General features: G+C 35.5%; 1 protein-coding gene across 1 annotated transcript in view; it reads left to right on the top strand.

Moving 5' to 3' along the window:
• The window catches only part of LOC143226388 (ankyrin repeat domain-containing protein 33B-like), a 41,840-nt gene extending 22,498 nt beyond the window's left edge, over positions 1-19,342 (top strand). The window contains exons 2-4 of the mRNA XM_076457297.1: positions 2,472-2,601; positions 8,240-8,383; positions 17,056-19,342. Coding sequence (XP_076313412.1) covers positions 2,472-2,601; positions 8,240-8,383; positions 17,056-17,351 — 570 coding nt within the window. The 3' untranslated portion in view covers positions 17,352-19,342. The remainder of the gene's footprint in view (positions 1-2,471; positions 2,602-8,239; positions 8,384-17,055) is intronic.
• The last annotated feature ends 430 nt before the right edge of the window (positions 19,343-19,772 follow it).

Genomic DNA, 19,772 nt, shown 5'->3' with positions numbered 1-19,772 from the left:
AGCCCACTGAGAGTAATTGAACCCTTGATTTTTGCATTGTAAATCCGTAGACTGTGCTGGAAGGTCAGGTAGAGAGCGAAATTAAACTTCTTTTCGCTGATATCGTTTCACATGGGCCCGACATTGCCAGGTGGTTAGGGAGCTTGACTCGTACTCTGCTGGTCGCAGGTTCGAATCTCCGTCACACCAAATATGCTCGCCTTTTCATCCGTAGGTCAATTATATTTCAAATGCATCTTTTGTTTGTCGTAAATCACTGCCCAGGAGTCATTTTGTTCAATTTCAGAATTTATGAGAGACAAAATTGTATCTAAAAAGTTATTTCTACAAGTACAATAAAAAAAATAAATTTTATAAAGACAAATTGAAACATAACTTCATTTTGTTTATTTCGCGCAAAAATACACGAAGGCTATCTGGGCTGGTCATCCCTAATTTAGCAGTGTAAGACTAGAAGGAAGGCAGCTAGCTAGTCATCACCACCCACTGCCAAATCTTGGACTGCTCCTTTACCAACGAATAGTGGGATTGATCATAACATTATAACGCTCAAATGGCTAATCGTGACGATCATCTTTGGTACAACGGGAATTCGAACCCGGGCCCCTCAGACTACAAGCCGAGCACCTTACCTACCTGGCCATACTAGGCCCGATATATAAGTAGCTTAGCTAACAATAATAACGTAGACAGTTTTAATGCTACACAAGGTTTTAAAGCAAAGAAGTCGAAACTACAAAAAAATGCGTTACTTAAAATGTAATATATATATATAGATATATATATATCCCTACTTTGGCAAGTCGCTATAATTACGTTGGTCTGAGCCAAAGTAAGGATAAATTTTTTTTTAAATGTTAAGTAACTCAGCCTTTCTGGTTTAGATTTTCTTGTTTTAATACTTTTCGTAGGTTTAAAACTCGCTACTTGTCTTTGTTTCTTTGTGATTTGTCTCATTTTTGTGTGCCAGAAATACAAAGCGTGGTGTGTGTCTATACCCGATTCGATTTTAGTACTCATAAGGATTTCTACCAACCTACCTTCAAACTAATTATATGCCAAAAGTAGCGCATGTATATATGTACTCGTATCCTTTTAGGTACAAAAAGGGAATCGTTAAGACTCCATACAGAAGAGTTCTGTAAAAGAATTGGAGCGAAGGTTCGTTAAAGTAGTGAAATTTTGATTGACTTCATAAACACTTATATAGTGATTTAGATGATTTTATTAATACGACAAGCTTTAATCTTGTTCGGACAATGCTGTTAAATAATCATAGTCATTTTAAAGGAGGTTTTAAACAGACGATTTTTATGACAGCCATTTTGTTTCATCGTGATCCTTACCATTTTATTTGAGAAGCTATTATCATTTGTAGTGTAAGAGCTTCAAAGTTACCGCTTCAATACAGAAAGCTGGTGAGGAACTGGGAATTAACAAATTACTTCAAACTTTCTTTATTTCTATATATAAATAGTACCTGACAGGGGCGTAAATTTTTTACACCCGATGGGGGGGATGATTTTTGCAACCACTTATGTGGACTGTCCAATTTGCAAATTGGTAATCCCTGATTACGTGAACCTGAAAGCTGTAAACATGCAGTCACAGAGTAATCTTGTTGCCACGATACTTGCATGTATTCTTAGGCCTACTGACTAATACTTACGAACTATCGCTTAGATCGAAAAGCTTAGAAGCACGCCTATATTAAAGATGTACATTTCGGCTATTGAAATATCCTACATCTAAGCCTAATTGTGTAATTCGATTGGTAAGAACACGAGAATCACAAGAACAAACACACAACTTGTAGACCTGTGATGCAATAAAACAATTTAACAGACCAAACTATAGGGGGGATGATTGTTTGCACCATACCCCCCACCTAAAATGAAGGGGGATGTATACCCTTATCCCCCCCCAGGATCTACGCCCCTGCCACCTGAGATAAATTTTTACCTCTCATTCCTCAATCAAGTTGACGAGTTTCGATATTGTACGAAAGACTTCCTGTTGAGTGACTTGTGGCACATAACAGATAGATTTGAAATACTATTTTTATAAGTATCTTATTTGAAAGCTAAAAATAGATAAAATATAAACAAATATACAAACAAATTGCAGTCTAATGTTACGGATAATTCTAATGATGGCTTCAAAGTGACGTCATATTTCACGGTCTAATATACGATGTGAAACTTAAGAATTTAGCTCAATGTAACTAGCTTGTTTCCTGATAAGAGGTAAAAACGTTTATATTGGAAAATGTGAGTATTTAGGTTTTTCTTCAAATAAGTTATTAGTAAATATAAAATGGCTGTGGACTCACACCACTAGAAAACGGGTTTCGATACCCGTGGTGGGCAGAGCACAGATACCCTATTTTGTAGCTTTGTGCTTAATTCTAAACAAACAAACAATAAATATACAAAAGAGAGATAACCAATGTAAACTGTTGGTGTTTTCAGACTGGCCTTAACCACGTGTGTGCCAACGGACAATTGGCCATGTTGCAGCTATTAGCAGATCTTCCAGATTTGGACCCTAACTTACCAGATAACGAAGGGTGCACACCGCTGATGATGGCCTCCCAAGCTGGTAAGTGAAGCTGCTCTCTTATTTTGCTTTATTTTTTTACCGAAAAGTATTAGCTGTTGAAATAATGACAGTAACATTATGGTCCTGTTTTGCTTAGATTTACAAAGAACACGAGTAACTTTTTTCTGCAGTGTTATATCGCGTCGCTTAGCGTATCTTTTGTTTCGAGGTATTTAGACATTTCGTAGGTTAGTAATAAAAGTAACATGCAGTCACTTTATCATAGCAAAACACAGACGTTCGAAAGACTAGTAAGGTGAAAGCCGTCGTGTAGCTTTGCACGAAAGTTAAAAACAAACAAACAATTAAACAAAAGAGAAAGGCATTGCCAAGAGTACAGTCATGTGTTTCTTCTACTGTACAAACGAATGTTGTCAAAAGTGCCAAAACTGTATCACAATTCACATTCTGTTACTACCGCTGATAATAGTTGAAGATGTTGGTTACCAAATAACAGGAGCAGAACAGCAGTGGTTAAACTGGGACTTTGAAAGAGATGGAAGAACCCTTTTGTGATCCACTTTGGAATTCCAATCTGTGTATCAGGAATGCTAATGGCTTACACTTTCAAGAGGTGTAACTCCGTTTCAGGCCATTCCGTTCCAATGTAATATCCCTGCATAATAGTATCATACACAAATTGAAGCCATCTATATTATACTATTCTGTCAGTTACTATATACCTTCTGAATTATTTCTGCCGTCGAGAATAAATCTTAGAACTAATTTCAGACTTGATATACTATCTGCTTGCTACTATTACACATAGTTTACTAAACACACTCCTTTGAGGCAAGACATGGCCAGGGGGTTAAGATACTAGACTCGTAATCTGAGGGTCGCTGGTTCGAATTCCCGTCACACCAAACGTGCTCGCCCTTTCAGCCATGGGGGCGTTATAACGTGACAGTCAATCCCACTATTCGTTGGTAAAAAGAGTAGCCCAAGAGTTAGTGGTGGGTGTTGATGACTAGCTGCCTTCCCTCTTACCCTGCAAAATTAGGGATGGATAGCGCAGATAGCCCTCGTGTAGCTTTGCGCGAAAATCAAAAACAAACAAAAAACATTTATTTGATAATATGGACACCTTTTATAGAAATGAACGTTTTCTTTTATCTGATACTCATAAGAAATATTAGCGCCTACATGGTCTGAAAATGGCAAAAGTTATTAGTCAATAGGAACGCGAACACTGTTCGGGATTTTCTGTCGTACCTTGTAAAAGCTCTCTCAGATTTAGTAGTATAAATAAACATCGATTTGGTGGGCTTTGGTGATTCGCCTCCATCTAAGAACATGTATCATCATAGAGAAAACCTAATGGATCCGGTAAGCTCTGTAAATACTACATGTTTCACTCTTTTCAACAACATTGTTATGCTCTAATCATGTTTCACGTTGTAAATTTTTTTATCATGATTTCAAACTCTTTACGAAAGTACTCGCATTCTCTAATGTAAACAATCCTTTGGCAGTAATATGCACGCTTGTAACGATAGATGAAATCTTACGTTTCTTGTCACGTCCTTTATTGTAACTTACATCCAGGAATTTAAATAATATTACTCTGATTTTTTTTACTGCTATACCAATTTATTATTGTTTATTTCATTAGGTGAAGTAATTCTATTTGTGTACGTGCTTGCTTAGATTTAACCTCTTATTTTTAGTATCAACTGTCACATTGGCACTGCGTTATTCAGCCGTAAGTTTGACATTTAAGTCATGCAATCAAAAGCTGTCCAAACATGGTTTCTAATTACATTCGTGAGTGTTTTTATTAGATACGATCGAAATGAACAAGCGATGTTTTGATTGGATAGTTATAACTGTCGTTAGTCAAAATGGGATGAAACCGTAATAACAGTATCAACAACTGTGGAGGCGCTTCCCAAAATGCCATCAATATGAAGTATAGATGGCAAATTATAATAACGTAAATACCAAGGTACATTTCAGAAAGGTGTGCTATTTTGAACTGCGTTTTTAATGCAGTTTTCATTGGAAACTCATTCTCTGATTAATAATTCATTATTACAAATTAGAAATAATCTGTTTATAAAAATATGCGTATACGTAAAAGAGGAAGCTCACCTAAATTCCACCAAGGTAATACACAACAATAAAGAAAATCAAGATAAGCTTAGATTGAACATTTAATATACAATTAAGAGTAAAGCTACAAATCAAAAGAAATATAACATAAAGACATAGTTTACATAGCAGAAACGAATTATCTCATGTGGAGTTAATATAATCTGAGGAAAAGTAAGGTCACTATCAGGCTAACTATCTTTCATCATGTTGTGTTTATTGTCAATATTACTTCAAAACAATGCGTCTGTTTTGGTGATTGGCAGCAAATGTGTCTATAACAGTATCAATATCGAGTTGTTTTGCTCTCCTGGAGTTTACTGATATGACAGTAAGGTTGCTGGTGTGGTTGTTACCACTGCTGTTGCGCAAGTATGTCTTGAGAAGCTACAGACATGAGAAACTTCTCTCACAGGCAGCTGAAGTGACAGGCAGGGTCACAGCGATGCATACAAGTTTGTGGAGATCCATGAAGGCGTCCTTGCATGGCTCCAGCATGGTTGCTTGCTATGTTTTACTTTACAATAAAAGATAAATGAAATTAATGGGTAAATACCTGTGAAACCTTTGATTTATCAAGTAAAATCCCTGATGATCTGTTGTAACTTGAAATCAACGTGGTTGTCTAATCTTTGTCAAAGCTCAAGATAGAATGGCATTACACAGGGAGCGGTAATACAGCGCATGAGTTTCAGTGCATTCAGTACGCTGTTATGGGACACATGACACATACTTCCGCCTTAATGAGGACGTTGAGCTCTACAGATCTATGTCTCTTTGATGTTAATTGTTAAGCAACAACAACGATTGTGTTTACCATATTTTATGAATATATGTAGGTAACAATATTGGGGGGTCAAGCCCCTCCCGCCAAGCCCCCCTTGGTGCCGCCACTGACCAGCAGACTTAATGGCACCTATAGTTGACAAACGTTAACATAAACTGTTAACAGCAAGCTATGGGATGGTACACAATTTTATTTAAAAAGTTACAGATATTGTCAGATAAGACCGCTAGCTATAGTGTGTTTGTGTGTGTGATAAGACAACCTACAGCAGAAAGGCATTTCTCATCTATTTTCTAGTGAAGCACTCAACAGTTATTTACACAGCAAACATACAACACATATTGTTTGGTGAGTAAAATAGTTACGTCTTTGTTGAGCAGACTCACAAGTCAACAATACACAGAGGCTTGAAAATATTGTGTTAAAACGATTTTGAATATAAAAATTCGAGAGTCATGTAACAGTTGCATGCGATATAAAGTACCAGTGGAACGGGATATATCAGAATTACACTTTGTCATTGATTGACATTGCGTGCGTAGTAGTAATGCCACCAAATAATAGTTGCTTTCGAGAAGAATATGTAACAGTCTTTCCAAGGTATGGTATTAATAAGCCCAGGTCATGAACGTGTGTTCAAATCATGAATTTGGATTTTTTGAGGCAAGGATATCCTTTGTGGTTAAGAACGTAAATTTGGATTTTTTGTGGCAAGGATATCCTTTGTGGTTAAGAACGTAACAAAAAAGGACAAGATATGTGTAAGAACGGCTGGTTTGGGTTGAGAAAATTTTTATGTAGAGGAGCGAACAACGTTTCGACCGTCTTCGGTCATCGTCAAGTCAAGAAGGTCGAAACGTTGTTCGCTTCTCTGCATAAAAATCTTCTCAACCTTAAACCAGCCGTTTTTACATATATATTTTTCTCTACAAGTGGGTTTTCTTGTCATCACTGAAAAACAAAGGACTGTTAATTATATTGTGGCATCAGGATAATGCAGAAAGACATCTGTAACGAGTCGTACCGCAGCTGTGGTAAGCGAAGTGCGGCGGTTGGATATCCACGAACACAGAGGTTAGTTACCAAAACCGCCTATGTGCCCCAGGCAACAGTACGCAATATATGTCACGTGTAGACAGTCTGTTTCTACGACGAACCAATATACTATATCTGTTGTTGGATAAATCAGATTGCTCCTTATCTGTTCCATAAACAAACAACGTACAGCATTCTATGATAAAGATCAGGATAGTTTCATGCTGTTCCAACAGATTCGCTACACGATAATGTGTTTCATTTGTTTCTGTTGCCTCCCCCCTTCCGCAGTAGCATAACGAGATATGTGCGGATTTATACCGCTACAAACCGGGTTTGGATACTCATGGTGGGCAGAGCACAAACATCCTTTACTTAATGCAAACAAGAATAACTGTTTTTGTTAGATGAGTCAACTCGCTACTTGTCTCACCAGCAAACGTACAGCACAACAATGGTTTCTTGGTAAAGAAAGTCTCTTGTTCTTTTTAACAAATTTACAATCTAATCATTTGTTTTCTCTATTATTAGGGAAGTCAAACAGCAGCTACCTATTCAACAAAACAACATAGCATTGGTATGTCTTGTAAGACGAGTTATATAACCAGGTACCTACCCAAAAAAGTCAAAGAACAATATTTTTATTAGATGAGTCAAATAAATAGCTATCTTGGTTTGGTTTTTTGGAATTTCGCACAAAGCTACTCGAGGGCTATCTGTGCTAGCCGTCCCTAATTTAGCAGTGTAAGACTAGAGGGAAGGCAACTAGTCATCACCACCCACCGCCAACTCTTGGGCTACTCTTTTACCAACGAATAGTGGGATTGACCGTCACATTATACACCCCCACGGCTGGGAGGGCGAGCATGTTTAGCGCGACGCGGGCGCGAACCCGCGACCCTCGGATTACGAGTCGCACACCTTACGCGCTTGGCCATGCCGGGCCAAATAGCTATCTGCCCAGTAAACACACATACACAACATTGTTATCTATTTTTGGTGAGTCAGACTGTTTATCTGCTCAACAAATTCGCAACATATAGCGGCATGTTTTTCCTTGTTATTGGATAAATTAGTCACTTTTCAAATTATCTTACAATATATATATTACAACAAAATTATTTAAACGTGAACATAGATCCAAAGTTGTTGTTTTTTTTATAAATTTTATTTCAAACCGTCGTTGAGGCTGAAAAGCTGATTAACTATACAACAATAAAATCCGGTATAAAAGTTAAAGTGTGAAAGATATTCTAGAGAGAAGGAATTGTGTATCCTTTCGTACCGTTAAACATAATGGAAACAACTGTCTGAAACACTTTATTACTTGTTAACGTGTTAAAATAGTTTTATATAACAGAGAGCTGTCATAAATCTTGCAAACTGTCAAATTGGTAAAAACGCTTCAATGAACTTTTTTCACATACCAGAGCTTCATGTAACAAATTATCCCACCCAAGAAACGTTTATTTACAGAAAAAGTAATTGACGAAAGTGTTATTAATTCGCACCTCTCTTTTTTTTCACTGAGCTCACAAATATCACTATTATGCCTATTCCTCAGTGTTATTTGAAATTAATGGAAGTAACGTAATAAAGTTTTGATTTTCAACTATTCAAATGAATAAGTAATATTTTCTTAATTTCATTTTTAGATAATGTAATAGATTTTACTCTAAAAATATATTTACATTCCTTTTCTATAATCTTTTTTATGCTTAGGTCACGTGGAAATTGTAACCTTTTTGTTGAGAGTGTTTCGTGAAACTATTGTGGTTGACCAAAGAAATGTCTTTGGCGTCACTGCCTTAATGAAGGCGTCATTGCAGGGAAGAGGACGTTGTGTGAAGGTGCTTCTTGCTTCAGGTAAATTAGGCTAACTGACTACTTAAAACAAATTTGGTAAAACACTGATTGTCGATCAGAAATCGTCAAAAATGGTTTAGTTTAAGATTCTTTAAACTTAAATGATACCACTGAAAAAAAGGAGTATTAAGTTTGTGAATTACAGACAAGTTAATAAAACAGATACTTAAAGAGCGAATTGTTATGGTTAACAGGCTCTGAGGTTAGGACACTTTTGTTATGTATATAGGGTTATTATTAAGTTCTTTGGCTAATTCTAACATTTATAATTCGAAAAGTAATCAACAGACAACTTTAATATTTTACAGATGAACCAATAAAGTGATGATAAAGATGAGTCGAATGTCAGACTTAATTATTACAACTATCGCGCTTAATTCGAACAACATGGGCTCGGTATGATCAGGTGGTAACAGCCCTCGACTCGCAATCTGATCGTTGCAGGTTCGAATCCCGTCACACTGAGCATGCTCGCCCTTTCAGCCGTGAGGGCGTTATAAAGTTACGGTCAATCCCACTACTTGTTGGTAAAAGAGCAGCCCAAGAGTTGGCGGTGGGTGGTGATGACTAGCTTCTTTTTCTTTAGTCTTTCACTGCTAAATTAGGGACGGCTAGCGAAACTCAAACAAACCAATCGCACACAGCCTACATGTCACCATTGTCTAACATAACCTCTATTCATATCCACTGCATTGCTTCCATTCCAGGGAGAATGTAACACACAGCTGAACCGTTGCTTTCTGACTTCAACAGTTACACTTTATTTGGTGTTGGATGTGGCATAAATGAAACTTTCTCCTTATTTTAATAGTCTTTTTTTTGGAATGAGATGTTCATTCTGTAATATGTTGTTTGTACGTAATAAATGACCAAGAAAGTCATTAATTCGTTTTCATTCTACCTGTCTTTGTTTTCTGTTATGCTCTTGAGGTAACACCTGGTTTGCCTATAAAAAGATAAGGTTATAATGCTACATGTTGTTGAAGTGTGTCAACAGGTAAGATAGACAGGTAAATCAGCTAATCATGTGTTTGTATTATAATAAGAGTCTTTCATTTGTATTTTATCTCATGTAAAGTCTCTTTATTTCTTTTTTAATTTCCTGTTATTCAGATGGTCTGTTGCATCACTCAAAGAAAAATTAGTTTGAGTTGAATTCATCACAGAGTGAATGGAAAGGAGAACATTTTGGTGATTTGAACATATGATATTTTTGTTGAGTTAGCTGTTTCCTGCTGATGCTTGTATTGCCACTTTTACCAACTTATTATGGTTTAAAATGCTTATGCACATGCCATTTTGCACAAATAATATTACTTAAATATACGAAGAAGAGTTAGCCATTGAAGAGAAACAGTTATTCGAGAAGGTTTAGGGATCTAGGAAGAGTCCTTTTCTGGCCATTAGGCTTTCACTGATGCTGCACAGGTTCATGACTTCCACCTCATTGTAGCCAACGATTCAGAGAAAAGAACCACCAATATCCGATGCACCCAGGACTGTTGTCCATTCTCTCCCTCTGAGGGTCGTCCTCTGTGAGAAAAAATCATGAAAGTCTTAAGTTCTTTGTAGTGATGTGACATCTGGCAGGTTTGAGACTGAGTGGGTGATCTTCACCAGCTAGAATAATCTGGCCCCAACTCTCATTAAAGCTACTTGAGAAAATAATGAAAAGAACTCTAGGTGAGGTTGGTTAATTACTACTACCAACAAGATCTATTTCACCACTGCCAAATAGATGGCAGACACTGAATAAAAAAAATATGTGAACCATGGAATTTTGGAGAGCTTTTTCAATTTGAAAGTTATATTGCAGGGGACACCCATGGATCTTGGAGGAATCTAGGGTCACACATAGCTGACAGACAAGATACAAATGACAACTCATTGATGTGCTGCCTTGAGTCCAGCGATTTCCTGTGCACATAACAGTTGATTTGTCTGAGCATTCCTACCATGTTGTACCTTTGATGTTAAAGACATTTCAGTCAAGTGAGGGAATAGAGATGAGGAAGGAAAGAGTTTGGCTAAAATTATGGGTTTCCATGAGCAAGACAAGTTAGAACACACCTTCATTATTCAAGGGTGCAGTGAAAGAAAATTTGATCATGTTCTGAAACCTTTCATGCAGATAACTGCTTGAAGTGGCTCACCTACAGAGCAGGCTGTGCAACACCTGGATGACCTAGATCTAGATGGCTTGGCCCCAAGCTCCAACTAGCATTTTAGTTGGTTCATCTTTGAGATTGTGGAACAGTCATTATTAAGATGTGCCAGAAGTTTGACCAGGTGGAAAATTGAAAAATTCATGTGACTGAGCGTGAGGTTCAGAAGACGGGTACCATGGAGAGCTTGGCAACCGTATGCAATTGTATGATCTGCACAATTTGCATGCTAAAGCCTACTCTGTAATGGTTTCAACAGATCACAAGCTTAAGACTACACCTTAGTGTGAGAGATAATCTCACCTTTACCAAGAGAGTTTCTGTAGTAATGTGATAAGAAGGGGTAATTTTAAACCACTTACAAGAGAGGAAGAAGGCTGCAATGGTAGTTGCATTGGCTGTACCTTAGGCAGACACTAACGCACTCATACCACACCAACCTCTAGCCTTTACTGAAGTACAATTTATATTGAAGGACAGGATCACACAGCCTGAAGACATTGCTTAGTCATCTCCAGTTGTATCTGTTAGAAAAAAGGAAAGTATGTCTAGGTTTTAAAAGGGTGAATGTGGTAAATCAGATTGATGCCTTTTCACTACTATGAACAGACAAATGTATGGCCACATTGGAAGAGACCCAATTCTTCGATACAGTGCAACTGATATTCTAATATTGGCAAGTCAAGTTGGCTAATGAGAGCAAACCTGAGACTGTTTTCAGCATGTGAGATAGTCTGTGTAACTTACATAGTTGGCATATGTAGTATGTTCATCAATTACTAAAGACTAGTTGAATTTACATTGGGGGTTCTGTAATAGGAGAGTACCTGTTCTATGTTGGAAGAGATTCTATGGGAAGAGATTGAGTCTCAATGAACCTGGTTAATACTGAGAGAACATTTCAATTTTAGCATTGAAATGTTCTGCAGGTAGTGCATATTTTGTGGAAAAGATAACAGTAACAAAGACTCACACTACTGAGAAAAAGAACAAACACTGTTTTATCTGGGATTTTAAATAACACAAGTTTACCTGGTGAATCTAACTCAGTGTTACGTGGAATTCTTATAAGGACCGTGCAAAAATGCTTTAGCTCTATTATGTTGAAATATCAACAAGTTAGTGAAATTGCAATAGTACGTAACATTGTCGGATAATGGCTGGGATATCATTGTGTGTGTATATATATACATGTGTGATGTACCCAGTGTTTTATTTTGGTGGAAATATTTTAAAAAATATGTACTGAAATATTTTTAATAATAAATAGTTTTAATGCATACTTTCATAACATTGTTTCATTATAAAATGTAATTTTGAAGGAAGAAAATGTAGTCTGTAAATGTAATGGGGAAGAAGGGCAGTACCACTTGCACAGTGGAATTTTGTAATTCATGTCATAACTGTTACATAATTTGGAAATGGGAGAAAGATACCAAAAGCATTGCCAAATGTCAATGGTCAAAGATAAAATTAGCATCACCTAACATGAATTACTTAGCAATGTAGAACTCAAGTAGCCTCGATCTTCATCCTGTCCTTTTGGAAACAGATGTTGTCTATAAAGTAGCCAGCAGTATGTTAGAGATGAGGCTGAGTATGACACGTATGTCTCTGTTGTCCAGCAGGGGCTACAGGCAGGTGATTAAATGAAAACCCGAGAAATAAGGGGGATCAAGAAATCATCAGGTTCTCTGAAAACATGTTTTATGGGTGAGGATGTAAGTGAATATATGTTAAGTCTGTAGGCATGTTGCTTGACCAGTACCTAATTCATAGTCATAACTGAGATTGCAATCCCTTAACCTATTCAATCGACTAATTTTCAACCAATTATAACTAAGTAAACATTTGCACTTGAATATGGACTTTCACTATTTAAGATCCAACAACATTCAGTCTCTCCTTCTTGACTAGCCTGTGATTTTTCTGTCTTGTCTTATCCTAATAAACAGTTTGGCTACTTAGATGAGCTCTTCAAGTTTTTCTAGCTATGAAACTGCCAAGTTCCTGCAGGATGCATAAAACTTTTTCTTGAGAAAGACACTCTACAAAGCCACTGAAACTAGTACATCCAGACTTTTTTTGACTTATACAGTGCTTGAGTATGTGGAAGATGACCACTGCTACTTGAGGAAATAACTTACAGTATCTGTGGTTGGAATGGCACCATAGTCTTCAGAGGCTGATTTATCATGTTTAAAAATGGAGGATCCCACCAAACCTCAGGAGAGAAATGTCCTTGCACCCAAGAACTCAATAAACAGCAATGCCAGCAGCCATGACTGTACATTAGTTTAGTTTGCAATCTACCCAGCAGTCTTCAATGATGCCACTCTTAACACTGCCAGTGATAAGTCCCATTGTTTGATGTGCCACTAACACCAAAATATGAAATAAGATGTTCTCTCACTTCCTTTTCTGTGGTTTCCAGGTAGAACAGCAGCAAGTCTTCAGATATATATTGCTAAAATCAGGAGTTTGATTCCCTTCAGTAGACAAAGTAGATAGCCCGATGTGGCCTTACTGTAACTGAACACACACATTTTGTGGGCTGAAAGTAGAATAAAATATGGAAAACCACATAATGCATTTGGCTGTAGATCAAATATTTGTAGCTGATGTAAATTTTTAGTGGGGTCCAGCATATCACGTGGTTAAGTCACTTAGATCGTGATCTGAGGGTCGCAGGTTCGAATCTCTGTCACACCAAACGTGCCATGGGGGCATTATAATATGACAGTTACTCCAACTCTTTGTTGGTAAAAGAATAGCCCAAGAGTTGTTGGTGAGTGGTGATGACAAGCTGCCTTCCCTCTTGTCTCACATGACTAAATCAGAGATGGCTAGTGCAGATAGCCCTCATGTAGCTTTGCATGAAATTCAAAAACAAATAAAAACTTTTTTGTTAATAATATTAAACGAATGTTTCATTTTTAACATTGAAAATTAGCATATAGTGCCACTTTCATCCTTTCATAGAAAATAACAAGTTGTGCAAGATATTTCAAGTGAGTAAAGTCACCAATTGTAAATGAAATTGGAAACAGTAACTTTGGATATCATTTCAAGTATAAACTTGGTGTATTCAGTACTTTATTTGGCTATGGCAGGATACTTTCAATTGTGCTGAATGTTTCTATAGCATTTTTATAGTATAAGCTGCACATAAAAATAAATGAAAGTGTTAGCTGTAAGTGTTTAGGTAGGGGGCAGAAGGAAACACTCATATGATGAAACTTTGAAAGATGAAGTTAGCTATTAATCAGTGATGTCGAGAACCCCACTTGTTGAGAAATTTATATGCAAAAAAATATGTGCATATAAATGAAGTTAGCTATTACTGAACTTATGTCTGGAAGAGGGTATTAAGATAGATGTGTTGTAAGTGATAGTGAATTCTAACAATCATAAGTTGGTACCTCATAACCCGAGTCATGTCACATGGACAGGAATGAGTTTTGCAACCTTAACCCCATTACTTTCTTTCTAAAACCAAGCACCACCTGTGTAACAACTAGATGATAGTGGAGAGAATGAATGTAGGTCAAAGGGTAAGCTGTGTTGGCATTATCATAAGAATGACAAAAGAAAGTAGTACAGCAATTGGTCAGGAGAATACTTTATTAAGTTTGGTGACCAAGAAATTTACTGGTTTTTAAGGATACGTCTTCTATGGGTGAATAGAGCACAAGTACATGACTGAATTGTGTCACTTTGTTTTACATACACGGGTATTGCACACTCAATATTAACAACTGAAGTAAACTGTAATACCACAATTATAATCATTGTCAAGGTATTTTATACACATCTGAAATTACATGTTAGGTATTCTCAATAAAGAGTTTTTCACTGCATATCTACCTTTACGTTAAACGTTTTTTTATTATGGATGGTGTTATTTATTAAAGGTTTATTGTGAGTGTTTACAAAAGTGAGATAAAGTGGCATGCTCCTTAACCAATGTTTGTGTATATATAGAATACTATTGGTTTTAAAGTTAAGATTAATTGTTAACTTAAGGACAAGCCTGAAATTATGGTAGAGAGGAAATTATGGTACATAAGAATATCATGTTTAGTTATTTTAGTATGTGCCCTTTTCATATAACATGAGGTTAATGAAATCGTTAAGCTATTTTCAAATGTTGATAGTTATTTTTTACACTAGAATTGTCTTTCTCGTCATCTGATCACTTCATCTATAAAATACTATACTGATCTGATTAATTTCAGGTTAGTGATTATAGAATATGCTAAGTAACCATTTGTTTTCGTAGACTTCACTTATAAAAGCTCATGTTAATATTGCTAAACAAATTTGAAAACTTTCCTGAAGATAAACTACTTGTTTCAACATTTTGTTGAACTAAACAAGAAAAATGGATTTAACATTTTATAAATATCATGATCTCCTAGTTTCTCAACACTTCGTCGAATTAGTAAACCTTCAAATGATGTAACTTAGGAGGAGAAGTTTGATTTATGAATTTCTCAATTCTAATGTTATTACGCTGGACATTACCCTTAAGCTATAAAGATTTGTAACATATCTTTAACTAAACTTTAAACTACTGAATTACATGTATTATTTCTAGTTAGTTTATACTGATGTTATTGAGTGACAAGTTTTCAAAATAAATTGCGTGTAGCATTTTGTAATTATGATTGTTAATATATATATCTGCAATTGAAATACAAACTAGCTTGACCAATAGGATCTGACGAATGAGATAATTTGTAAGTTAATTGGAGTTGTTATAACCTAGTGGTTTTGTTTTGGAAAAACATACCACGTTTTTATAGTGTGCGTATTTTGCGAAATAATAAAATAAATGTTTATACTTCTAAGTATTATACTTGGCTGACATCACCACAGTAGTTTCACTATTACTTATAAATAAATAAATAAATATCTTTAGGTTTGCTTGGTAAAATCACTATGAGAATTATGAGGACAAGAAATACATTTTGTTTATATGAAACAATAGGCGCCATTATGTAAAACATTCAATGTGTATAATAGGCACCTAATCATACAGCAGAAAGAAATGTACAACTTAAGTTAGAATATTTTTAGCAAAAATTTTTCCTCGGCTTTTGTTGTCGCTAGTTTTTCCTTACACTTACCCCCTCAATGTTAACACAGTTAGACGCAAGTGGTGCATAAAATAACTGACCAACTTATTACAACCCCTATAAACATACGTATAAAGCAGTCAGTCTATTTATGCATAAAGATCAACTGATATTATCTGGTTGTCGTTTTTGAGTCCCGTAAATACACAGTAGTAGTTGCATCGAGGGTTGTCTACAAAAATCTCCAATTGCGAAGGAACGTAATAGTGGTTGGCTATCTAACAGTGCTTGCGTTACAAAAGAGTTTTTAACCAGTTATTACTCAAATCCATCCTATTAACAGTGCCGAAAAGGAATAAGTCTTTTACTAGGGAAATCGCTACTGATAGTTTCTGGAAACGGATTGAGAAAAAGTCAAATACACTGGCCTATAAAGTCCAGAAACTATTGCGTAGGCTTGTAAAGTGCAAACTCAACGAAACAATGTTCCATTTAACTGACTTCTTCGAAAAAATCGAGGACTGTATTTATTTGTAAATGACACCACAAAAACTTTCATATAGCACTCAAAAAATATACCTAAAATTTATTTTAAGTGTAAGCACATAAGCACGACCCAAATGGTTCTTAGAGTGCAAACTGAGAAGTCTCATTTGTCCTTACCTTTGGTGTTCGGATTTAAAATGCTAAAATTAGACACAGTAGATAGCTCGATGTGACTTTACTGTAACTAAATACACACACCTTTTCTGTGTTGAAGGTAGAATAAAATTAGAGACAACCATATAATGTATTTGTCCATAGATCATATATATCTAGCTAATGTAAACATTTAGTGGTTTAAGGAATTAGATTATATGATTTCTTTATAGATATGAAGAATAACCAGAATATACCTGAATTTCTTTCTTATAAATTTCAACTTAGTACTATATTTACACCCTGACAAACGTAGTTTCTTCGAAAATGACATTACAACAACTTAACGTGTCTATGTTGTCTGAAATTGGTTCAAAGAACATCATAATAACTGTATTTATATCTCTTGGCAACAGAAGATACCAGAATTCAATTCAGTATTGTACCTTTAGGATGAGCTTAAATGTTACAATCGCCTACACATTCTTCTAGGGATATTGTGCACCAATTTAAGACCAAAGCCCCTGATAAATGGATTATAATAAAATAATACATCATGGGGGTCCTAATGAAGTTATTATTCAACACGTGTTTGTGACAAATTTGCGCGCTAAGTTACAATGATGTGGATTTTTATAATAAAAACATTTTTTAACAAATTAGATCATATACATGCTTTTAAGGCACCAGTGTTTGATAGCATGGAATAACCACTGTTACATTACCTGTGAAACAAAAACATTTAGAGGTTTTTTAATTAAACTAATGTGTTTTTTTTTTCATATAGGTGCCAATTCATTGTTGAGAGACCCTAGTAGAAAATTTTGCTCACTCGACTGGGCTCGATTTTGTGGTCGACAAAGCTGCGTCGAGATTTTGGAAAAGTTCATGAAAACAACAGTTGGGAAAGCTTGTCTGGCCAACCAGCAAAAGATAGGTGGTAGCAAGGATAAGTGGTCCAGCGACCCAGACCTACAGTCTCCACTGCACAGCAATGCCTCGCTTCCTGACATACACACAGGAAAAACAACTTCAAAACACGTAGGTGGCGAAAATGGATGGTTTAAACAAAAAACTTCGTAAGACTTTCAAATATTCCGACAATAAAACCCGTAGAAGTGCTGATTTTAGTATATTTAACAATATTACAGCAGCAACAATGTTATGTGCTTCCTCAGCCATTCTACAAAATGTGCAGTCAGATTCAAATTCCAGTAATAGTGATGGCAGTCAACGTTCAAATGAAAAGAAAATTATTATACCCAAGGTTGAGCTGCCCTTAGATGGATGCTCAGTATCTCCAATGGAAATCACGGTTCAGAACCCACCTGCAACAGCCAATACTGAAAGTGGACATTGTGTTTCCAAACCACCCAGACCCCCACCCCCACCACCGACTAGGAAAAGAGATATTAAGCTTTGAAATATTAAATGTGATCAAAGTTTAATATTTATGATTTATAATGTTTGTATCTGAAACTTTACGCTTGTTGTAATATACAGGATGTTGAAAAGGGCTACGTTTTAGAAGAACACTTTTTACAATACCAAAAGACCTAAGAACTTTGTCCTTCTGTACTAATTTTATATGACGTATTTCTAAAGCGTCCCTAATGTACTCTTCATTCCTTCTCCACAAGTGACTTTTGAAATGCAGCCAACAGCTGCTTGTTTTTTATTTTGGGACGAAGCTGGTCTAAAATCAGTTGTGTTGGGAACTTAATCTAGATTTTAAAAAAAGACTGTCACTGATTGTGTATTAAAACCGTTAGACAACTTTTAAATTCTAATACAGTTGTACAAACTCCAAAGTCTTGTTCAAAACTTACAAAAATACATCAGGTTGCTAGTAAATGAAAAATACAAGTTTTGTCTTACAATCTAATTCTGTTTAACACTATTATCATGAATAAAGAAGAAGCTATTACAAATAAAACTATTATAAAGTCTAAACATTTTGATTGCACAATTTTATATTGCTAGTCCAAAGTTTTCTTCTAAAAACCTCCATTTTCAAACATCCTTTTACAGATAAATTTCTTAAACTTTGCGTGCTCAACCAGCCTTATTTACTGTCCTAAGGCGTTGTTACTACTACTGATTGTATTCAGATACTCCGATACATTAAGTATATAAGAAGCAGAGAGTTGTAACCGTACTAAAAATCATTACTGTGGAATACTTTAACAGAATAATAATAAGAAGAAGAAATTTGGAATTAAAAATACTTCGATATCATAAATTAAGATGTCGGACGTACATTATTATTTTCGTATCAATAGTTGAAAGAAGTGCGTTTAGAGTTTTAATAATTACGAATATTTTTATACAATACCTAAACGTTGTTATTGTACGAATACTCAGTTAAATAACGTTCTAAGTCTCTAAAAAGTAACTGTTCTTTTAGGATAAGGTCATCAGGTGAAATTACAACTAAATTTTATACAGTTTTGCAGACTAAGTAAATCTACTCTGTTTTGTTTTCCATTTAAGTTACGTTAGTTATTTTATTATGTGCTTGAGTTATAATTTTCATCTATGTTAAGAAAGTGATCTGATACTATTCACAATAATGAAACACATATCGTAATTTGTTTGCATAGTAGTTTCGCTGAATAGTAAGTTACCAGACATTTTACACTGACATTCGTATATTCTGATATGTGCCCTTTTCTTTCGTAACAAAGACAGAATATTACACAAACAGATATAAAAGTAAAAACAACAGTTCTATATCTTAAAAATGGTATAAAACAACTAATTCAAAAATAATCATTTTACTTTTTTTTATCATCGCATACATGCGCAATGCCTATAAGACAAAGAAAATTGCATAAACAAGTATGTAAAAAAAAGGTCCAATATTTCAGGAATGGTAAAAAAATGACAAATTCCAAAATAAGCAAAATAGAAATGCCCAAAACACTTCTCGATTTTTTTCCATTGACTTTTACCCAGATTTTCTTATCTTGGAGCAATTAATCAGAAAAAAAATCAAGCCCTAAGTGTAAGCTACAAATGCTGTTTAAACAGATTGTTTTGATGAATAAATTAATGTGATGGTATTATGGAAAGTTGTGAGTAGTAATTCTATTTGCACAGAAATTAGTTAAATAAATAATGTTACAACTATTAAATATTGCGTATAACAGTGTCCTTGATTAATTTGGTTTGGTTTGAATTTCACGCAACCCTATACGAGGGCTGTCTGCTCTTGCCATCCCTAATTTAAGGTAAGGTAGCTAATCAACCGACCACCAACTCTTGCGCTTCTCCTTTACCAATAAATAATGGGACTGACTATCATATTATAACGCCCAACAGCTGAAAAGGCGACTATGTTTGGTAATCCGTGATTCGAGCCCGTGACCCTCAGGTTATGAGTTGAACGCTTAACCACAAAGTCATACCCATATATGATTAGAGCTTAATATGTGTTAATATTTTCCGATTCTCCTTGTATCTGTAATCTACGATTTATCATGAAATACCATAACTGCATAA

This window comes from Tachypleus tridentatus, chromosome 9 (assembly GCF_004210375.1).
Source record: "Tachypleus tridentatus isolate NWPU-2018 chromosome 9, ASM421037v1, whole genome shotgun sequence".
In the NCBI taxonomy this organism is placed as follows: domain Eukaryota; kingdom Metazoa; phylum Arthropoda; class Merostomata; order Xiphosura; family Limulidae; genus Tachypleus; species Tachypleus tridentatus.
This window is presented reverse-complemented; position numbering and strand designations above follow the sequence as displayed.